The sequence below is a fragment of the Zootermopsis nevadensis genome, unplaced genomic scaffold (genome assembly GCF_977971745.1).
Source record: "Zootermopsis nevadensis isolate Lab colony 2312 unplaced genomic scaffold, Znev_1.0 Znev_ptg000030l, whole genome shotgun sequence".
NCBI classification, from domain to species: Eukaryota; Metazoa; Arthropoda; class Insecta; order Blattodea; family Termopsidae; genus Zootermopsis; species Zootermopsis nevadensis.
The window spans coordinates 15,984,418-16,007,642 of record NW_028259162.1 but is presented as its reverse complement, the minus strand read 5'-3'; the positions used below and the strand labels follow the sequence as shown (position 1 = coordinate 16,007,642).

Genomic DNA, 23,225 nt, shown 5'->3' with positions numbered 1-23,225 from the left:
CTCGTAAGAATGAAGTCATTGTGCAGTTACAGGGCCGTAAAACCCTTCCTCTGAAACCTACTGGACTTTTCCAGTTTCAAACCTTCATGCACTTTCTACGGCCAGACAATCAACAAATGGCTACTTTGCAGTCCTGGTCAAAGCATTAGTTGTTCCATGCGAGCCATGCCTCACGGTTCGGATTGGTATATCTCCCTCATCTCTACGATCTTTGGAGACGCAGGCTTCGGTGCCCTACAGCGCGGCCGGCTGTGTGTCCGCCGTGCAGGGTGCATTGACAGGGAGAGAATCAGAGGACAAATTTCTCGGCCTGTCGAGGGCAAGCTCTAAATTGTGTTTGATTTGCACCTAGGTAACTGGTCGAGATTCCAGCCGGAGCCTGAGCCATGTGAGTTTGCTTGCTGTTTGTTTCGTTGTTTGGCCTTTTTTCTATATGTCCCTTTCTAATTACTCATTTAATATATTTTGGTATTTGGAAAGTGCTTTTTATTTTGGGGGGTTAACTCCAGTAATTCTGACATCCGTACCACATCCCGGACTCTGGGTCAACTGTGTCACTTTGGGTGGGTGTTATTTCAGTCCTGAGAGCGCCGGGTGGGCGCAAACTGGTAGCAGAGCGTGGTTCAATAAATTTTGTTTTCAGGGGCTTCTGACAGCTCCTGATTTGTATTTTGGTTTTCTATTTTTTTCTGTGTGTCGGAAGTTGTCAAGTGTGAAATGGTGAACGTGCTGTTCTGTTGGGGCATGGTGTGGCACAGCAGGCTCGTGTAATGGCCTACCGGCCCTGCCTGCGTTAGGGGGCGTACGAGACGGAGCCTAGAAGGTCGCTGGTAGACTGGATGGTCGCCTAGCATGAAGAATGGAACAGTGTATTTTAAAGATGAGTGAACATGACGAGGCCGGGCCAGAATGCGGCCGGGTCACTTGCCAGCTCGCTGGTCACCCGCAATGTCCTACGTAAGCGATAACAAGCTAGCTATGTGAGCTGCATAAGCAGCATGAGGGTGTCATATGAAGCTGAGAATCGCTTGTTGTGTCCTACGTGTGAGACCGCAATAGAAGCACACGGTCTTCCTGCGCATGTACATTCAGTGTACTGCATGGTCAGAGCTTTCTTGCGCATACGCCTTACTGACCAGCACAGCGACTCGCGCGAAAATATCAAAATATTTGATCTCGGACTTTGGCCGCTGACCGCTTCGCTGGAACCTAGGACAGCGCCACACAAACAGCCAGTTTGATATTTCCGCTTCACCCACGCAACTCGCACCACTCGCATTTAATCTCTCACGTAGGACACCGGGTAAGACCCTGCGTCCACGAGCGGTTTGGGCCGTTGCGATTCTTCTGCCTCATTGATGAAACGCACTGTTTCAGTAGGAAGCGAACTCATGCGGTAGTTTTACCGCCGTGGTTTTTTCTTGCCGCAATATGCTTTATTTTCGAATGCAATGGAACACGAAGAAACAAACCTGTGTGCGCGCACGAACGGTGAAATAGCCACATGGCCGACCAGTGTTTGCCCGATCTTGGTGGCGATTACACGCGCAATGGAACTTGACACCACAGTTTGTGATGGTGGGAGACTGATTTCCGAAGTGGAGAAGAGGCCGGCACTGTACAATAAGGTGATGCAAAAGTATAGTGACAAGAATAAATAAAATTAAATGTACAGTAAAACCCCTCTATATTTGACACTTTTAATTGGAACCGGCGAATATCCTATAATTTTACATATCCACAATATCCTATATCTTGTACACCCCTTTTGTTGTACGTTGGACAGGTGCACGCATGCACTTAGCTTCAATGCTTTTATGGGAAACAGTTACATATTTTTTTGTTTTGAATTTCTGACTGAAGATTGCCTTCTACCTGAGGATTAGCTTATGGTTGAGGGTGTGAGACTTTGAACACATCATTGGAAAGCAGTGAAAGTGTATAGTTATTCTTTTGTTGAACCCTTCACTGGACTACAATACATATTGCTGGTACAGTTTTAACTTTGTCAGTACAGTACAACCCCACTATAACGCGGGTCGCGGGGGACAGGGGTAAACCCGCGTAATAGAGAAACCGCGTTATTACGGGAGTGCATCGGAAAAATCGGTACAAGTACTGGACGTACTGTACGGTACGTACAGTATTAATAGACTATCGTCATTTAAGAGTATACATACTTATTTGACTATGTTACGATTGATTTTTGGGGAAAAGTAATAAATAATTGATTTGGCTTGCATTTTAATATAATTTTGAATTCTGTGTGAAGGATAATTGAACTTTTTTTTCTTTTTTTGCTGCGCTATGGGGGACATGAGGTACCCGCGTTATAGCGAACCGCGTTATAGAGGGGTTGTACTGTACTGTGCTTGCAACTGAGTTAAACAGTGTTAACAGAAATTACAGTAGTTAGATTATGTAACTAAATAGATTGATTACATTTTCGGTAGACGCAAAGTGTTGGTGCCCTTCCCTTTGAGCTTATCCATGCAAGTTTAATTTAGTGAAAACAAAATTTGTAAAAATTTAATATACCCTTTTGATTTTTCTTATCAATAATTTCCATTTTGGGAAGGGCTCCGTAATACTCTACAATTACCACATTGTCATTACACCACAATTTGAAAGGATTATTTTCTCCTTTCCCTCTACCCTGGACACCTCTGTAAGTTGGACACATTATCGTGGAACCGAAAGTGTCCAAGTTAGAGAGGTTTTACTGTATATCTTTTTCTTCTTACCGTAGAGTTACTGCCAATCTTTCTTCTGGCTGCAAAGACCTTCTCATTACAGTATTTTGGTAGGTAATAGATGGTCCAATCATGAACAAAAACTCGTCGAAACTGCTGCTACTCATTTGAAACTATCCGAAGAATTTCTTTGGATACATACGGAGGTCTTCATATAACTTGTGAAATTGGCCTTTCAGCAGTCTTTGACTTACAAGTCGATGTACCCAAAATTTCCTTCTACGCTTTGCCCTTGCTCTTAGCACCAAAGTGCACACAGCGAGTCTCAACAAAATCCACGCCTCGACTTATCAGCCTAGAGCACACGCCAACTGTTTCCACAAAACCAGCTCCCAACTGAAAAGAAAACGCCGACAATGCAACAAGAATACGCGGTTGCGGTAGTTTTACCGCTGCGGCAGAAAAAACCGCTCGTGCGCACTAGCCCTAAGATCGCAAGGTAAGAAATCAACATCAACATCAATACAACAAATGTGGGTAATATACTAAGGCCTGCAGTGACTTTTATTTCTTCAAATGTCTGACTTGTACCAGTTTTGAATTTAATCATGTTTTAAAATAGTTTTACATCCAATAACCGCATTGTTTCATAGCAATTGGGAATACTCCGATCTGTACACAAGTTATAACTGGATTTTTAACTCTATTTTTCTATGCAGTTTTAGAAGTATTCTGGTAGTGTAACATTTTGTGCTACTCTTTGATTGACCAACGAAGATGACCCCCTTTGTGGTCGAAACGCGTTTGGCGTATAAGTATACTACCTTTCACTACTAATAGTTGTTGGGCATATAATTTTACACTAATGTAAGATATTTTCGTGGAATTTGTGTGGAGAGACTGAGGTAATCCATAGAAACCCATATTCAGGATAACGAGTTTTCAGGCAGCGATTTATACCAGGGACCTCCAGAATAAGAAACAGGAGTGCTGTTTCTTCGATTGCGATGTTCAGTTTATGTTATGGAATGAGAAACTTTATCATCATTTTGTACCTTATTTTGAATTAGTCCAGTCTGTCAAAAACAAGAGTTCTTATTTGTAGGTAACTGCATATGTAGTGACAATGGGTTGAGCATAATGGTTTGGGAAACCGGTTTAGGTTAACAGGTAATCAGTTTTGGGCTTAAAATTGATCACTGAAGTGTACATATATCGCTTACGAATTTCTTTTAAAGTGAATCTTTTGTAATGTAGCAGAATTTTCAAGATCATTTAGAAGTTCATTTCTTGTCATACCATGCCATAATAGTGTAGGTGCAAAATGCTGTGCTTTAGGTTCAGTGAAAGACGTGAAATTATCTGTAGTTCCAATTACTGGTAACACCTGAAAACCTAAGAGTTTGTATGCCCAGTATTCAGAGCTGTAAGCAGTCATTCCAGTTCAGCCATATATTGTGCCACCTCGCCTCCTTCAGTGGCTGTGTCTAATAATGAATTTTAAATATCCATCATGCCCAAATGACTGTTTACTTTCATTTAGGAAAGAAGGAAAATTTTCCAAAATATCACAATAATTATGGATAAGTTAATAAATAAGTGTGATATTTGATCGGAAACACTCCTGGAATTTGGAATAGAGAATGAGGCAATCGTTATCAGGCAAAAAAGCATTTCTTCCCAGTTGTCTGTTGTGTGTTTTAATTCCTCTCGCCAAAATTTATACGAATGTAAGATTTCCATCTCATCATTTGTGCTTGGAGTTAGTCATTGGAATATTTGCGCTGATAAATATCAAGGGCACGTCACAAATTGAATGCTCCTATACGTAATGCCAAACATTTGACGTGTCTCTTACTCAAAAGCCGATGAGGTTTCAAATATTTAAGAAATAGTAACATAATTCACAAATTAAACAACCAAGGTAGGCAAACCAATTTTTTTTAAAGATGTGACAACTCCCACTATAGCCAATACCAGCATTTTATAGTCAGATTGTCTGTGGCTGTTAATCTGGATAAGTAACGTTGGCGACCCTGACTGTTATGTGTATCTGTGTGAATGTATATTTTCAAAGGCGGTTAAAATGTGTTTACGAGGATTTTTTAATATATGTCAAATTTACAAAACCTTGTAAATAGGTAACTAGTTTTCGAAAATCTGATTTACTGTTACAACAATATTGTGTACGTTATAATCAGTTTTTGTGTTGAATTTTATATACTAATTATTACATGCATTATTTAAGGTTAACTGATGTCTGTGCTTGGTCAATATATGTGACCGCACTTGTGTAGATTGATGTTTCTAATACAAGAGATTATGTGCACCAGAAGAACAACAGTTTAAAATATCGTATCAATTTTGTTCCGTATTGTAGTGACTACCTCTAATCTGTTCATATTACACAAACCACTAAATGTAGTCAGATTTTATAATTTACGTTGCCGTGTATATTTCATTTTAATTTTGTTAGGGGTTTGCTGTACTTTATTCAAGAAAACGATTTATCAAGATGAGTCATTACTCTCCGTCCTATAGACAGTCTGAGGTCCTCACATCCTCACCACTACGCAGAAAATCCATGTTAAACCTTTCCAACAGTGATGCAAGTCTTAGACAGGTAAGGTGTAAAATAAATGTGTGATAGATGGTCAGAATCCATGTTGCATTTTAACTGAAGATAATTTCAAGAATGTAGTTGGGTAATTTTATAATATACTTTGAGGGTGTATTCACAGTGAATATGCTATTGTCTTCTCTATGTATGTGTGCATGTAGCAACTTTAAATCTGCCGAAGGGATTTTTACAAAATTTCTTATTGAAGAATCTTACCAAAATTTTCCAACACCTTCCAGTTTTGGTTAAAACTGGACAAAAGTAAAGGACACCTTATGTGAAGTCTGTGTGTTTTTCTGCATGGGGAAGTTGCCATGACACTGTGCCAGGAATCCTGAACAAAATAGGGCCCAGACACCCCACTTATGCAAAGATCATTGATCCCAGACAATTGTGATGTAATGATGTCACTGATACCATTGCAAAAGGTCAAAGTTTGTTTTGGCAGAAAAAAACAGCCTCCCATAACTACTTGCTCTGCTTTTAAGTGATTCTGTACAGGTTAAAAATACAGAGGCAGTGACAGAACAAATGTTATGTTGTAATGGAGATAATCCATCCAGTAAATTCTAAATCGTTATGATTCCTGTGGGTTACAGTGATTTTAGGTAATGACCATGGTCACTGGTTCTGTTCGGTTGCTATCTGTCTCTGTGGCCCAACTAGGTTGCAAGAAGAGGGGCAAGGAATAGAAGGTTGAGGAAGTTGGAACAGTGATGTGAAATATTTTATTTTTTACCTCAAGAATTAGGGTTTCATATCGCTCCAATACCTAACCATTTACTGGCTACAGCATGTAAACAGTAGAATATAAACTAAAGACACTTGAGATAGCAGGTAACTAGTGGCCAAGATGAATTTTAAATAACAATAATTAAATTATCATTATCTTTACTGATTTTGTGATGTTATGGTTACTCCCTGCCTGTAACTGCTTGTTTGTGGAGTGTTACCATTTACATTGCTGACCCCAAGAATCAAACAGGTGGTTTCTTACCTGATTAGATTTATTTTTTAACATGTAAATTGGCATATGTTACTTTTACAACTGAATATTTCAGGGAGTTGTTTGTATATAGTTGGTGGAAACAAAATGACATGGCAGCATATAGTGGCACTGTATGAGGGTTTGTCTGCAATCAAAAAGTTACAGTGGAACCACGGTTCTGGAGAATTTGACGTAAATACGTCTATATGGAAAGGAAGTTTATATATTGGCTTTATTCTAAATATTTCCTTTATACATGCTTTACAATTGCATAAAGTTTGATTAAGACATTGCTTATTTAACTTGAATTAGTTACGCTTAAGATGGGTCTGTGGTAGATGAATGTAATGTAAAGTAATGTATTTTAATGAAATGTAATGTAATGTAACGTTTCCTAGGTAACAACAATGCTGAGTAAACAGATGACGTTTCCTAGGTAACAATAATGCCGAGTAAACAGATGACGTTTTCTAGGTAATAATAATGTCAAGTAAACAGATGACGTTTCCTAGGTAACAACAATTCCGAGTAAACACGACATTCCCTAGGTACACTTGTTACACTTTTTTGCCGAATGACCCTTCCTTATAGACGTATTTACGTCAAAAAACTGAATGCTTTAAAGTTGCTTGTTCTTGGGTTTAAGTTACACATTCTTGTGTTAGTTTACTTTGAACCAAGTGACAAAGTAATACTTAACAATAATTGTTACATATATTTGTCATTGTCAAGGGTGAACACAAGAGTGAACTATGTGGAAGTGGTTAGCATGTAATTCTTTTAATATTTTCAAAGAATGACGACGATGCAGAACGTATGGAACGACGGCGTAATGCTCAGATTGAGATGTGTCGACATGATGCCTCCACTCCTGGATCAAGTAGACAAAAATCGATGGGAGGGATGATTGCTGGGCTTTCAGCAGCACAATTGGGTGAACATTATGCCAGTTGTATTAAGCTCTCTGCTGAGAATGTAAGTCTGTTGTTATGGTGAAATAAATATTTATGTTTTATGCAGTATGTTTTATGATGGTGTTGACAGTATCACTATGGGTCCACTGGTAGGCTCTTGTGAACACAGTATTGAACCTTACAGATTATTTAAATGATGCAGAGTTTCTTAACTAGGTGAGAACTACTAGCTGTTTGATGAGAATTCTGCTCCATGGAGTTGATTAAGCTGAGTCCAAAATATTCTTCAGAATTAGATTTTAAGTTATTTAATTTTCTGTAGTATCTGTTACAGTTAGAAAAATTTAACAGATTAACATAATTTTAGAACCAAATAGTACATAAGGACCGCCACGGTGGTCTAGCGGTTAGGACGCTGGCCTTATAATCCTGGGGTCCCGGGTTCAATTCCCGGCGGTGCCCGAATTTATAACTTGTGTTGGGCAAGGCCGTGGTCTAGGCAACACGGAGTTTTCCTCCGGGGGCTTCCCCGGTTTCTCCGTGGCATCCCAACAATTACTCCATTCACACACAGAAGAAGGCAATGGCAAACCACTTCTGGATCATCTGCCAAGAACGTATATGAACAGGTCCCAGTCCAAGAAAAAGATGGAAGGATCCTGTTCATATGGACCTGTCCTCAGACAGAACACTACAAAAAAGTACATAAGATTGATGACAAATCAAGTTTTAAAGACTGTTATTATTGTTATTATTATTGAGTTGTTGTTGTTGAAATTATTTAGAAGAAATGCAGTTTTAATAAATGTAAATAAGTTTGAACAATTTCCAAGGTGTAATGAAGAAACAGCAACTGTGTTTGATGAGGTGATAAAACAAACTGAACAAAATCTCACTTTACTGCCACCCTTAAATGTGTAGAAGAACAATTGAAAGCAGAATATTACATTACCCTTTAACTCACTATCACATTATTGTTTTATGACACATTAGTTGAGAAATGTGAGAATGGCAAGACATTGCTCCAGGCTTTATTATATCTAGTGTTTTTTGTCATTCAACTTTGTGCTTATCATTTCTGTGATATGACTGTTTCAGAAAATCAGTACAAAAAATGCCTTTAGCCTGCAGCTGATTGACTACATGACACTCATGCTGAAGAAACGTGATTCCAAAATGGATGATTTCCAGGTAGAACATCAAGTTTGTTAGCACATTCTTCATGCATTTAGAACAGTTTCAGAGCAATTAGTATTGGTTTTGTGATAAACTTATCTGTGAGATGTCTTCTATAGACAACTAAAATGTTTATATAGATGTCAAAACTCTTGTGAGTTATCCTTAGCCTGTATTTTGACATTTTATTTTATTTAAAATCTTCTCTATTCTGTATCCTATCATCATCCCACATATATGTGCTGTCCACATCTTTCATTTTATGATTGTTACATTTTCCATGAACCCCGTTTTCTGACTTGCTTTTGTATCCACACATTTGTCTAAAGTGATGCATAAATGAAAATCTTTATATACTGTAACTACTATTTGGAAACTTAGATATGCAAGTAATATGCAGCAGAATTGGCATTCCTTTGCATTAAAACTGATACAGAAAAGTTCCCCAGTTTCACAGAAATCCCTTGTGTAAAGTATGTTGGAAATAATTGTTTCAGACGTAAAAGACAATAATAGTGCTTTGTAATGGGATGTAGCCATACTTTTTATTATGTTTCAGGATAGTTTATTCTTTGTTATCCAATTATACCCTTTGTCATTGCATACTGAATTTAGATGTCCTGAATAGAATCTTTTTTATGACTTCTCTTATTTGGTTGCTTCCTGTCACAGTGTTGTATTATTCAGAGTAGTCATTCATTTGATGCTTTGCAAATTACTGTATGCAAATGATAAATTGTTGTTAGATATACCAAGAGCCTTCGCTGATATTACAAAATGGTGTCAAATCCATAGAAGTTGATACTGCCAGGCTTCAGAACGTAAACTGAATCTCACAGTGTAGTGATCGGCACTCCTGGTTTTTGTTTGGAAAATCCTGAGTTTCATTCTCGGCTTGGAGGACAGCTATCCTGTCTAAGGGTTCTTTGTGTTTTTATCAGTCTCTCAAGGCAAATGCTGGGAAAACATCATGCAATATATGATGATGTCTGCCTTCCTCATTCATCCCAATAAGTCTTATACACTAACCCTTTCTTTTTGGCATTATATAACCAACCAGCCAAGAAATGTTACAAACTTAAATTTACTGTTGGCAGGTGGCAAGTTGCACCTTAGATGCAAGCACCAAGATATATGCATGTCGAGTCGACTGTGTGCATAGGGATGTTCTCAAAATGGCAGCAGATCTGGCCACGGGACAGCGCAAGAAACAAGCCGTTTCCGCAGGGACAGAAGAGGGAGAGGGAGAAGAGGAGAGAAGTGGTACTGAGGGGAATGATGAACTAATTTATACGAAGAAGAAAACGCGCAAGGTAAATGTGACATTCAAGTAACTTTGTTGTTTTCTGCCACTGTTCTAAAGTTGTGGATAATAGAATATTTTCTCATCTTAAAGATTATGGATAATATTGTACATGTTGCATGTACACAGGGGCAGTTCTGCTTTTGTGTGTGTTATACTTGAGATATTGCATTCACTTCTGCAGCCTAAGAAAACAATTGTAACAAACGTGGAGACGCTGAATGCGAAGATAGATGTGCAGCATGTCCTTGATCCCTCCCTGCGCTCTGCTGGCAATATAGGTGACTGCCACTTCTTGTCGAGCCTGAAGGTCCGTGCCAACTGCGCCTTAACATTGTGTTCAGATCTGCCATATTGGGACAACAATGAAGAGCCTATAAGTTCAGAGCAGTTCAAAGTGCGACTACCATTTATTCCAGGTACAATGCATGTATATAGAATGTGTTATCAGTACACATTGTTGCTTGACTATGGACTCTGTTCATTGTAGTATGTGACAGCTCTGACTAGAATTTTCCTCTCCACGAATTGTAACACAGTTTTGTTTTCGGCCGGTATGGATATATTTAGAATAATATCAAGAATGGACTAAGTGAGACGTTGCATAGGTCAGTATCTGTTACTGATGGTGACACATGGCAGGCAAGAGAATCAGTATGTCTTACTGAGATCAGCATCAAAGGGTTCATTAGGTGCAACGTAAAGGCATACAAAGGATCACTAATAATGAAAACCTTACAAATCCAATTTGAATCTGTTTGCAAATGAGGTATTGGTGGACAATAACAGAGACAGGACTTGTATTCATTTATATCACATTACTCCGGTAATAGTATTTTTCATGGTATTGTCTTGTTCAAATAAATGTGTGACTTAACATTGTTACTAACTGTAAATATGAATGTGGATTAACAGCATGCAAGAAGGGCTTGTGTGTTAGTTTACTCAGTATTTTATAAACTCCTTTAGTCAGCCATTTAAAGCTTCCTAATGGATGATTTATGCAAACAACCTAGTGTTGTTAAGTGAGGTAATGAAATGAAGGATGTTACAGTGAATGTCACATAGCTCAGATAGGAAATAAATTTTTACAGAACTTTGGAAGACATAATCCTTCACCCTTATTGGTCATGTGTCATTGCCTAGATCAGCTCTAGTTAATGTGAAGCAGGAACGGAACAGAACAAGTTTTCTTAGCTGGTGTTAGTGTACGAGATGCGATCGGAAAGTTTCAAGACTGTGCGGGCGAACGGGATGTAGTATGAGCTTCTGCCTTTAGGGGGTGCGGCCTACATTTATAGTGAATCAGTGTGCCAGCCGGCATTATCGAATTAGCATTTGTTTCTTAGTTACGGGCGTTTTGGTAGTGCATTACACCGACCCTCCTGCGATTTCGGAATGGCGTGTGCATCAAATTTTGCCAGAGACTCGCCAAAACGGCTACGGAAACCTATGAAATTCTAAAGCAAGCATTTGGGGAGTCCGCAATGGGTCGTGCACAAACTTTTGTGTGGCATTCACGTTTTAAAAATGGCCGAACCTCTGTCGATGATGACGAGCGTTCTGGACGACCATCTTCGAGCACAACGCCCGAAAATGTTACGAAGATTCGGCAGGCCATTCACGAAGATCGACGTCGTACCATCAACGACTTGTGCGACATTTCTGGAATAGGCTATGGGACCTGTCAGCTGATTCTAAAGGAAGAACTCCACATGTGACGCATCATGACAACGCCCCAGCGCACACCGCCCTCAAAGTTTGGCAGTTTTTGGCCTCAAACACCATGGCCGTCATCCCGCACCCTCCTTATTCGCCGTGTGACTTCTTCCTCTTCCCAAAGATGAAAATTTAGCTAAAGGGAAGGAGATTTGAGACGATAGAAGAGATTCAGGCAGAATCGCAGATGGTGCTTGACAGGCTGACAAAGAAAGATTTCCAGGGATGCTTCCAGGCTTGGCAGCGGCGCTGGGATCGTTGTGTTCACTCTCAGGGGAACTAATTCGAGGGTGATGGATGAATTTAATACCTGAGATAAGTATACGGGTTTTTATAGGCGCAGTCTAGAAACTTTTCGATCGCACCTCGTACGTTGGTCAGGTCGTACAAATATGTTGATTGATAGCTTGTGAAGATGGTGATTACCAGTGGTGAGTGAGAATTTTGTAGGAGACACTTATCACCTGTTTGAAGATGAGTACTTCAGCATTTTCCAGAGAGGAAATCCACAAAATTCTGTCTACATACTTCTTAAATACAGGTTGAGAATGTTACCACTATACCAGCCTGCTTGTTAGGTGAACTGAATGTCATTATTTGCACATAAATGAAATGTATGCAAGCTTTTATTAGGAAGTCTGAAATGAAAGAGACTACTTCGTAGACCTAGTTGTAGATGGGAGGATAACATCAAAATTGTTGTACAGAATTATGGTGTGGAAATACCTGAATTCAACTGGCCCAATAAATTTCGTGACAAATTAAACAACTATTAACTGTTCAAAAATGACTGCACCGTGGATGCATGTAAATGATGTATTGTTTGGCTTTGTCAATGTTGCAGATTTAAAGGAGAAAGGGATCTGTCCAGTGTTTTCACAGTTCTCATTCACAAAATGGTCTCTAGATGCAGAAGAAGATGAAAATGATCCTGTTGCAAAGGGTGCAGCAGGTTTATTAGAATCTTCTGAAGATGATGATTTTGCTTTTGATGTAAATGCAGTTCCAGAACCAATACCAACTGAAGAGACTGAGGCTCTAGTTGATCATTTTGAAGGTAGAATTCTGTATTTCGCAAAGTACAAACAGAACAAACAAAACAAAACAAAACAAAAAGAAAAGGCAGGAAAATTTGATGAGTGTGACATGACCAACAGTTGGACCTAATGTGTAGGGCAGTCTGTGCCTCTTCTAAAATCAAAGGGAACATTTGTAACTTGGTTAAAGAAAAGCAGTGCCGGTATTTGTTTAAACTGTTCTGTGTATTAGAAAGTTCAGTTAATTGCTATAATTAAGTTAATTATACAAAAATTAATTATAAATATTGAATTTTCTCAAATACCTCACAATTTTTTTAAAAATAGGAATGACCAAGAATTGGGGGGCATGCCTTACTCATGTTGGGGTTAGTAACACTGTTCCTTCTAAGTGCGATTTCACAAGTCCTTATTCCTTTCGCATACCCACACACCAATCCAAGTACAGGTTCAATAGGTTTCATGACAGTTTACCTACAGCCATCTTACCTACACCAGCTTCATCTTATGTTCTTAGTTTTACCTGTGAGACATTTAACGTGTTTCATTTATCTTCGTAATTTTAACATACTCCAATTCGTATGCATATTGGTTTTCACTGGACCAATTAAAAGCATTTTGATATATTGTGGATTACCAACCTAAGAGTATGACCATCTGCTGCTGTACTATACTAAAATCCTAACCAGATTATTAATAAATATTAATGCTAGATATATAATTCAGGGATACAACATTGATGTAATTTGGGTGAAACTGGACACAAAATTGTATTGGGTAAAGGGGATTGTAGGTGACATGGCTTGTAGGCAAAATTTAGTAGAAGTGGTTTAGATGAAATTGTTGGAGGCAAAATGGTACATAGATTATATGGATCTAAAGTGTAGCCAAAGTGTCCAGACAGGACTGCAGGGTGTGAGTAGATTCACTGTGCATTTTATGCAATATTACCACCATATTTTCCAATAATTAATGTTATTAATTTTAGTCTTATGTCGGAGGAAATTCATATGAAATTATTGATGTATTGCAGTTTCTGGAGTAGATGAAGGCATGGATTCAGAAGGAGAGGATACAGGAGCACCAGTTGCATGCTGGCCAGTTCAAAGGGCACCTGCTGCAAATGTAGTTGATCTACGTAAACACCTTTCTGCAGCACCCAGCGAGTATTCATACTTCAGGGCAGGTGCCCTCGATTTGTGGGCTGGCCCCTCACACTGGAAAATTAAACCATTTAAAGGTGCAGAATTGTTTAGTTGACTGTGAGACTATTTGTTACGGAACTAACTTGCTGTCAGATTTGGCTTAAACTTTGCACTACCACATTAATGAGAAAAATTGTTATGCTTTCTTTGCACAATGTGGATGAAAGTAATGTTTACAGGAGAGATCATGTCTGAAATTATCTGCTCAGTAGATTTAGGTAAAATTGGGTATTTGGTGTGGTTGAGGTCTATACTGAATGCTCTTATTCAAATTGTGTTTTGGTTTATATCAGTTCAAATATAATCCTTACTTTACACAGGCACTAAATGCAACATTATAAATTCTCTCCACTGGCTCATTTTAAAGAAATTAGTATAGGACATTAAATATAGATTACATTAAAATTGAAACTTTTATTTCAAACATTATTGAAGTTGGTTAATATTTAATGAAATAGAAGGGAAAATAATCAGACTCTGTGCTATATATCTGTACTGCTATTAGGTTTCCAGCAGTGGATTAGTATTTACAGGGCCAGTGAAGTTCAGGAAAAATATGCACTCTTTTTCGCTCTTGTTTTGTATACCATGCTGTTTGGCATTTTGGAAATCAGATGGGATGAATACCAGTTCTTAAACAGAATAGTCATTTTCTTAATTTATTCTTCTCTTAATTTCAGAACAAACCTTATTTTTATTAATTATTTCCAGATATATAAATTTTGAATATAAATTTAATTTTGTGTGGCTTTTCTTATGTTTATGCGAAGGTGTGGACCAGCATAGGAACAGTGCTGCTTCTGCAAACACAGCTGGAGATGAACCTCGATCAGCTTCAGCCTGTAAGAAGCAAAAGCAAAAGAAGGAATTTATAGTTGAGTTTCTGAGAGAACACAACAGCGATGCATTTATTCTGGAGACGAATCCTCAGAAGCTGATGCTAACGAAGCGAACAATGCAGAAATTGTGGAGTGCAGACAAAAATACCCTCCCTCCTGATGTACACTTTGATGTTAAATGCTTCTCACAGTAAGTTTAGCAAATTGCATGACTACAAGTTACTGAACAGATTGGTGCAGTCACTGCTTAATTTTTTATGTGGGAGGTTATCAGTTTGATCCAGTTGGGCTTATAATCTTTCCTTCTTATTTGATGCTACATAATATTTGTACAGCAAATGATGTCATTAAATGATCATAGAATCATTCAGTCCAAATATGCTTCTCAGCACTGTGTTATTAAATACTTGGCATTTGAAACTCCACCATTAAATAACTTATAAATTCAACTTGCTGTTACAGCCTGGCTCTTTTTCTTCTACTTCCCCTCCTCACCCCTTTTTGGATGTATTGTGGTTAGATTTCTTCTATGAAGTCACAGTGGAAATAATTTGTATTTTATGTGTTGGGATAGGATAAATGGCTTCAGTATGTTTTAATAATAAATCCCTTTCCAGAGTATCAGAGCATTGTTTACTGAATGTAAGTGCCTTCTCTTGCCATGTTGCCCAGTTTGCCTCTGAACAATGTTGACAGTCCAGTATCATGAAGTGAAGTGTGTGTTGAGGAGAATGGCTGTTGCTGTATGTTGTATTGCTGTTTCCTTAAGAACAACAATCTGCTGTGAATGTCTGAAGACCATAGTTCATTTTCAAACTCTGTGAGGTCATAATCCTAAACTTGCAACATAGTGGAGCAGTTTATTATTAAGAATTCTGCAAACTTATAGGTTGGAGCTGAGGAAGGTGGTTTGTGTGAGTGAACATCCTGCCCCATACGAGGGCGATGAGCCGTCTTCTTACGATTATGAAAATGATCTTGACACTTCAGAATACTGTCCGAACGTTGCTTTAGTAAGTACCCTCAACTGCTTGTAGCTTTCTAATACTGTACAGAATGTCATAGTGTGTTACTTTGTATTCAGTAAGTTACTGGTTTGAATCTCAGCTAGGAGATCAACTATCTTAATTGCGGTATTTTGTGTTGTACAGAATGATATGGATGCTGCTGATGATGGTCCAGTTGATATCTTGTTAGCAAGTCAGCATCAGGATGTACATAACAGCTTAACAGCAGATGGGTGCAGGGACTTGGATACATTTGCTGGAGACAATCTGGTAGCACCTCCAAGCAAGGTTAGTACAGTGCTCCATCATAACATAATTCACAGATTTTACATTGTGCCTAAGCTCCACTGCATGGGGGTCTGAAAGAACATCCACATATTTTAGTCCTTGGAACGACATGGCGAAGAGCCGTTATTTTCACACTCCAGCCACTTTGCTCCCTGGGAAAGATCTAATAGCACTTTAATAGGAGGCTGGATGGAGATGGAAGTGTGGAGGGAGGAAACTGAAATTGACAATTTCTCAGACTTTTTCAATACCAAGGCTTCTGTGTTTAGTCTGTTAATTATTCCATATCGTGAAAAACAAAAGAGTATACAGTATCAGATTAGTTACACCAAATAACCAAAGCCAGTACAACATGATGGCTATGTTGAAATCGGGCAAACATGACTGTCGAGCAAAGTAAGAGACTATCTATGTTAATTTACGTGTATGTAACTGAATTTGTCACTTTGTTTCAGGTGGCAAGAATTTTTATTCCATATGCAATGAGAGCTAAGAAGGTGGATATGAAGAAGCTTAAACATGCTATATGGAGCATTTTAACCAAAGCAGACAGTCATAAGGTGAGGAACCATCTGCACGCATGAACTAGCAAATATAAACTGTTGCATGAAAGAAAACCTCTACAAATGATACAGTAATGAAATATCCAACCACAACTGATGGCATGAAGATGCTAGTGGTGTTTTTAATATCATAACTACCGACATTTACATCAAACAAATATTGTGTTCATTTTGTGTCTGGGTATAACAGTGTCAAGGCTTTGAATACTAAGATGTTTCAAAAGAGTCTGCTGCTTGCTGTTTCAGGATCAGGGTGACTGAAGAAGGAAGTATTAGTTTATTCCAAAACGTACTTTATTCCTTGACATTTGAATACCCATACAACAATCCAATGAAGAGCAATAATCACGAAAACCTGAAATGACAATTCTGTGATGTTAATTGAATTATAGTTCCTTTTCTTGTTACAGGACAAGGATGATAATGACATCCTGCAAGTAGAACGTCCTGTTACCTTCAAGAGCATGTATACTGCACTGCCATCAAGACTGTCTTCAAAATTATTAGAGAATATATGTGCACCCCTGGTTCTTGTTGCCTTGCTGCATCTTGCTAATGAAAAGACACTTCACATTGTGGGAAATGAAGATCTTAGTGACTTAGTAATTACACAAGGATAGTAATTACTTGGCTATGCTTGTTGTATTGTTGTGGCACTTGTTACATACTTTACTTTTTAAATTTCTGGATGTGGAGTTAATAGAATCTGGTTTGGCACCATGAAATGTGTTTGTTATGGCATGTCTTGAAAATAAATAATTATAATGGTTTGGATCCTAACCTAGTTTGTAATTAGACAAGATAAGGTACAGACTAGTACCGATCTGTGCTTTGTATTTTATTTTGATGCACATTTTTTATTTGTTGGCAGTTTGACGTATTTGTAGTTGTTTTTTACATTTGATATCACTTTTTTAATCTGTAAATGTAATTGTGGGGGAAAATACAGTTGGGAACAGGCAGGTTCGATCCGTCGTTCCCAAAGCTGCTACCATCCGTCTCCTATCGTCTCTTTGTGTTGTTTCCAGTTTGTTTTGTATAGAACTTTAGAGATTTTCATTCTCAACAAAATGTTTGCCATTTTTAAACTAAAATGGTTGGAACTTTGAGGCACAGATGACCCATTAAGGGTGACAACCAATAGAACTTTTCATTCAAAAGAACATGTTTCTATGTGTCCTCACCATTTTACCAGTTATCCAAAGACTTCAGCACTCCAGCATGCTAAATAACTACTACAGTATTGATTGTCAAGGCATGTGGTACTTATAGTTACCATTGGGCTTGGCTTTTAAAGGGTCAAATAATAGGCACAAATAGCTTGGAAGTTGACATGCAATTTAGCCCACCATGTTATAAATTTTATGACAAAATTATTCATGAATTCTTTCAGAGTGTAATTGTACAAAATAAAAAGTCCTGCTCAAAATGCATAGGAAGTCCATTACATTTGTGAAGTTGCAGCAGTATGGCTGAATTTCTTGCTGAGAATAATCCTTGTGGACAGAGTATCCTTCAACTTGTCTCAAGAGGGAAAGTGATTATTGCGGAACTCCTGCATCTGAAAGATTATATTCCACCAGTTTTCAAGTAAGTTGATATGCATTCTTTGCATGAAGTGTGCCTGTCCACATGTTTTATTTTGAAATAGCTCAGGAGATTTCAATTAAATTGATGCTGGAAACCTTCACAAAATTTTATTTATTTATTATTGACTGCAAATGGGTTTATACCTGGTGGCAGTGACCTACAATAAGATACAAAACAATAAGACACAGCAAAACAATGAGACACAACAGAACAATGAGATACTTCAACACAATGAGACAGAACAAAACAATAAAAAAGGACACAACAAAAAAAACAATAAGACACAACAAAACAATGAGATACATCAACACAATGAGACAGAACAAAACAATAAAAAAAGACAACAAAAACAATAAGACACAACAAAACAACATATCCCACTCAAAATCAACCAATTAGATTAGATTACAAAACCATCTAACCTAAAGTACTTAACTTAAAAATTAATACCACCTAGACATAAGACAATAACCGTAATGAATTACAAACGTCATGAACTGATGCACTCACTCAACAATACAACATACCACACTCAAAATAAAACAACTGACACACAATACAAAACACACATCCACTAATTAATCACTATACTTAGAGTAGGATAAAAAATAAAAAGTGAATATGATTTCCATCCATATCAATTGTGTGTAACCTCCTCTTTGCATTTTGTTCATCATTCTTTATCTCCTTTCACAAAACTGGGTCTCATAGAACAAACCTGGGGGGGAAGAAAGAAAGAAAAAATAGTGAGCACACCAAATGTGAAAATTGGTCATTTGGCTCAGAAGTTGAAAGTGAGGGACAGAGAGACATACACACACACAAACATACTCAACACAGAGAAATTTGTCAAGCTTATTTTTATTTTATTGTGGACAAGAAAGGCTAACATTTAATATGAATATGTTCATAATTTTGATTATTGATATGCTTAAGTCACTTCAGTCACTGCCCTTCAGACTGGTTTCAGTTCCCGGTGGAGTCGGATATTTCTTTTTTCTGCCATGTTCAGACTAGCTCAGGGATTCATCTGGAATTTTATGATATTGACGTTTATTGTGTGTGATTTCTTAAGGGGAAAGTTGATAGAGTCAGAATGTGATTAATAACCCTTCATATAATTGTGAGGTTAAGAATGTGTGGAGTCTTACCTCCACACATTTTATTGCACTTTCATAGATGGTTTTTGGTCACAAGACCAACTTTGTGTTATTACTATCCTTACTAATGTATAGAATGCAACATTGCAATGTTTTATTTATTTTTAGGCTATAAACAAAACAAGATGAACATGTAGTAGTAGTAGTAGTAGTTCCTGTAACTCCTAAGTGGAGCATAGGGCCTCCTTTTGGGGTTTTCATAGTCTTTGAAGCGTGCATTTAAGAGTAGTGAGTGACTGCACAATTGCTACTCACTCCTGATTTGACTGCCAGAGTCATCTAGCAGTGAATCAGGGGAAATGGCAGCTAAATTTTGCTTACGAAACATATCATGCTCACAAGGTTCTTTTACATGCCGTAAATCTACGACATGGGACCACTGGCTTTACTTCCCATCCGAAGGAAGTTGTGCTACGGATTTTTATCACCCTTAAAAATCCACCAACTTCGGCCGGGATTGAACCCGCGAACCTTGGGTCCAGTGGCGAGCACTAGTCCACCGAGGGCGACAAGATCAAAATAAGTGTGGATAAATCATCTCAGATTTTAGCTACTTTAGAGTGTCTGATCAGAAAATAGACAGTAACCCTGTACGTATTGAAAATATAAACCTTTTATTGAAATGGAAAATTGAAGAGAATGCTGAAGAATTGAGTTTAGCTTTACTTCTGTTCCACCTCCAGTTCCCTACATGTAGCCTACTGGTAGTCTTTTGCTGATCACACTGCCTCCATCCATGGTATTACCATCTGGCATATTACTGTTTTTCTTAACAGTACTGTATGTTTCTGATCACATGCAGAGTGTGAGTTCATACATACCTGCCATGGCGACAAATGGATTGTGCTGAGTATTGCATTAGTAAAAGTTACAAGGAAGTTGAAAGGAGATGGAAGAAAAATATTTAGTCATTTTTGCTGAGGTGAAATGTAAGAACATAAACTATACTTATTCTAGAATGTAACATTACTAACCCTTTTTGCATTTTTATAGATTAATCCATCTTGGTAACTAAGTTTTGCAATTGGTTTCTTCATGATTGCAATTAATGTTGTTGAATTCTGTTCATTGCACAGACACAAATGTTGGTAGCTTGTAGGCAGCTCAACATATCATGATTGCCATATTCCAGTATTAACATAGTTGATTAAATATTATTTTTCCACGAGAGAAATCTGACAGTAATATAAGTTGCACAGCTTAAGGATCGTCTCATACTTAAATATTTATATATGATTTTTCTGAGTGGTCGTACACATTTTTCAGCTCATATTTAATTTGGGGTCTTAATGGTTCATAAATATTATGCTGGGACTCTCATTAAAAATCTTGTGTTTCAGTTGTCAATTTTTAACTCTCACCTTCCCATTGAAAGTAAAGTAGAAATGTGTTGTGTTCCATTATAGCAGTTACAAGACTTGGATGAAGAATTAAGAGAAAACTACACTGAAATTCTCGCATGTTTCTACCTGGCGATTGGTAGTTTGCACATATAGTATATTACAGACTTGAATCATTTCCTGGATGACTTAGAGGAAGGCTTGTTCGTACAACAGACTTTAGAAAGTATCCTCAGTGAGGAGAGCAAGCAGCTAATGGTATGTTTAACGTCATTTGCTGATTCTGTTATTCAGGAGGTAATCACACAGTTTTTAAATTACTAGAGCAACGCGCTCCTTTCGGAGCGCTTTCTCTTTCGCTTATCATTATTTGTTAAATATTTCTCATGTTTTAGTTCTTTACGTCGCTGTTCAGAAGCCAACTGTTCTTGGTCAGTCAACTTTCTAATGTTGTTGATGTTCGTCGTTAAAATTTGCTGCTATTAGCAGTCTTCCTTGGTTCTTCATTACTAATTTACTTTGATATTCAATACTTCGTAATTTATAGAGGAAAATGACGTTAGAGTTGCTTCACTATTGATTAACACGTAGTCAAAATTATACCAAATAATCTATAATTGTATGATATGACGTATTTAAACATACTTAGGACCGTAAATCTGTCAGTGATTATCAATATTTCTGCTGGATTCGCACTCATATAACCTGGTGCGATACTCGCCGACGAACTACGAGGTCGCTGCACGCCAAACAAAGAAGTTCCAGAGTTGTGTGTTTTAGGGTCTGAAAAGGCGGAAAATGAGAACAATAATTATCAGCCTGTAATTTTGTGATATTAAATCGGACCACAGTGAAACTTAAAACTATTAATTAGATGACTCTGAAAAACGTTTTTACGAAGACTAGAAACATACCACTTTAATTTATATCTTAATTGCGTCATGTTTGTGTTATATCAATACATATATTTATACTTGTTTTAAAACAAGTTTTGTGTATAGACTGGAAAAATAAATATATGTACTGATATAACACAAACATGACGCAATTAAGATATAAATTGAATAACAGTCAAATAAATTGAGTATATCAATTTTTAAATTTGAAACGAAAGGTACTAAAGTGGGGGGGGGGGGGGAAGTTGCAGTTTATCGTCTGTGGATATCAGACGTCCGATACATGACAATACAACCTGATATGAACATCAAAATGCATACTCCAAATCAAGATGAAGACTGAAAATTAAAAATCAATAAACGCAATGCACAAAAATGTACAATAGTTTTTAAAAATGTATGAATTGATAAGCCTGATGATGATGTGGTAAACATCGAAACATGTCGTCGAAATCAAAAGCGCTGTGATAGATGTAATATTATACGACACAGAAAAGCGCCATAAAATATAACATAATGCAATTTATATTGTAAATGTTATAAAATTTTAAACAACATTATTTTAAAACAAGTTTTGTGTATAGACTGGAAAAATAAATATATGTATTGATACCACTTTAAGTTTAGGATCCAGTTCATTCTTACATTTTGAGAATGGTCGGTAATGCAGCAGCGAGCAGAACATTCGATAAATATATTCTTGGGGCTCATTGAAGCTACATACTGATGTATTTTATCGTTAACACGTAATTTATGAAGGAAAAAATACGTACGAGTTGCATTACGGTAGAATAACACGTCGGTAAGATTGTTTCAAATTATCTATATTTGTATGATCAGACGATTTCATACGAGCATCTCTCCGTAAATCTGTCAATGAATATCAATATATCTGCTAACTTCACAAACATATGTGCCTCTGAGATATTCTCAGACGAGCTACTGCATCGCTTTACGCAGATGAACGACGTTCCAGGTAATGTGTTTCATGATCTAAAAAGATGGAATATGAGAACATCAAATAACAACCTCTAACTCTGGAAATAAATAGGACCATAGTGAAAATTAAAACAATTCATTATATGACTCTGAAAAATGTTTTTATGAAGACACCTTAAGTTTTTAAACTAGTTCATTCTTACATTTTAAGAATGTTCGATAATGAAGCCGGGAAAGAACATTAGCTAAATACGTTCTTGTGGAACATTACGGCTAAATACTGATAGTACTTTAACATTAACACGTAATTTATTACGGAAAATGACATTCGAGTTGCATCACAATAGAATAGCTCGTCGGTAAGATTGTTTCAAATCATCTACATTCGTATTATATGACGTCTTGTAAAAATCTTCGGAACGTGAGTCTGTCAGTGAATATCAATACATGTGCTGAATTCACACACATATAAGCTGCTGCGATATTCTCCGACGAAACACGAGGTCGCTGCACGCAAATGATGGAAGATCCAGATTTGCGTGTTTCACGACCTGATAAGGCGAAATATGAGATCACCAAATATCAACCTATAACTTTGTGAAATTAATCGGACCATAGTGAAACTTAAAACTATTCTTTATATGACTCTGAAAAACGTTTTGATGAAGACTGGATATGTTCGTATTTAAGGTTGGAAACTAGTTCATTGTTACATTTTGAGAAAGGTCGGTAATGCAGCCGCGAACTATACAACCGCTAAATACGTTTTTGGGGATTATTGAGGAGGCTAAATACTGAATATATTTTGTCGTTAGCTCGTAATTAATGAAGGAAAATGAAGCTTGGTTTGCTTCACGGTTAGAAAAGTGGGAGGTAAATTTATTTCAAATAATTCATATTTTGTATGTAGTGATGTCTTCAAATAAATATCGGACTGTAAGCCTGTAA

At 37.4% G+C, this 23,225-nt stretch overlaps 1 protein-coding gene across 3 annotated transcripts; it reads left to right on the top strand.

Annotated features, from left to right (window-relative positions):
* The first annotated feature begins 4,679 nt into the window (after positions 1-4,679).
* Positions 4,680-17,132, top strand: LOC110836375 (condensin complex subunit 2-like). Of its 3 annotated transcripts, none has more exons than XM_087358833.1 (13): positions 4,680-4,834; positions 5,170-5,316; positions 7,097-7,276; positions 8,314-8,406; positions 9,489-9,704; positions 9,879-10,113; positions 12,258-12,470; positions 13,484-13,690; positions 14,426-14,684; positions 15,384-15,507; positions 15,646-15,789; positions 16,245-16,349; positions 16,763-17,132. In XM_087358833.1, exons 2-13 carry the CDS (start codon positions 5,209-5,211, stop codon positions 16,970-16,972), a joined length of 2,094 nt encoding a protein of 697 aa, XP_087214959.1. In that variant the 5' UTR covers positions 4,680-4,834; positions 5,170-5,208; the 3' UTR covers positions 16,973-17,132. The 3 variants fall into 3 exon arrangements, with proteins under 3 accessions (XP_087214959.1, XP_087214958.1, XP_087214960.1); XM_087358832.1 differs by having other exon boundaries at positions 4,726-4,879; XM_087358834.1 differs by lacking the exons at positions 4,680-4,834; positions 5,170-5,316; positions 7,097-7,276 and adding an exon at positions 7,326-7,431.
* The last annotated feature ends 6,093 nt before the right edge of the window (positions 17,133-23,225 follow it).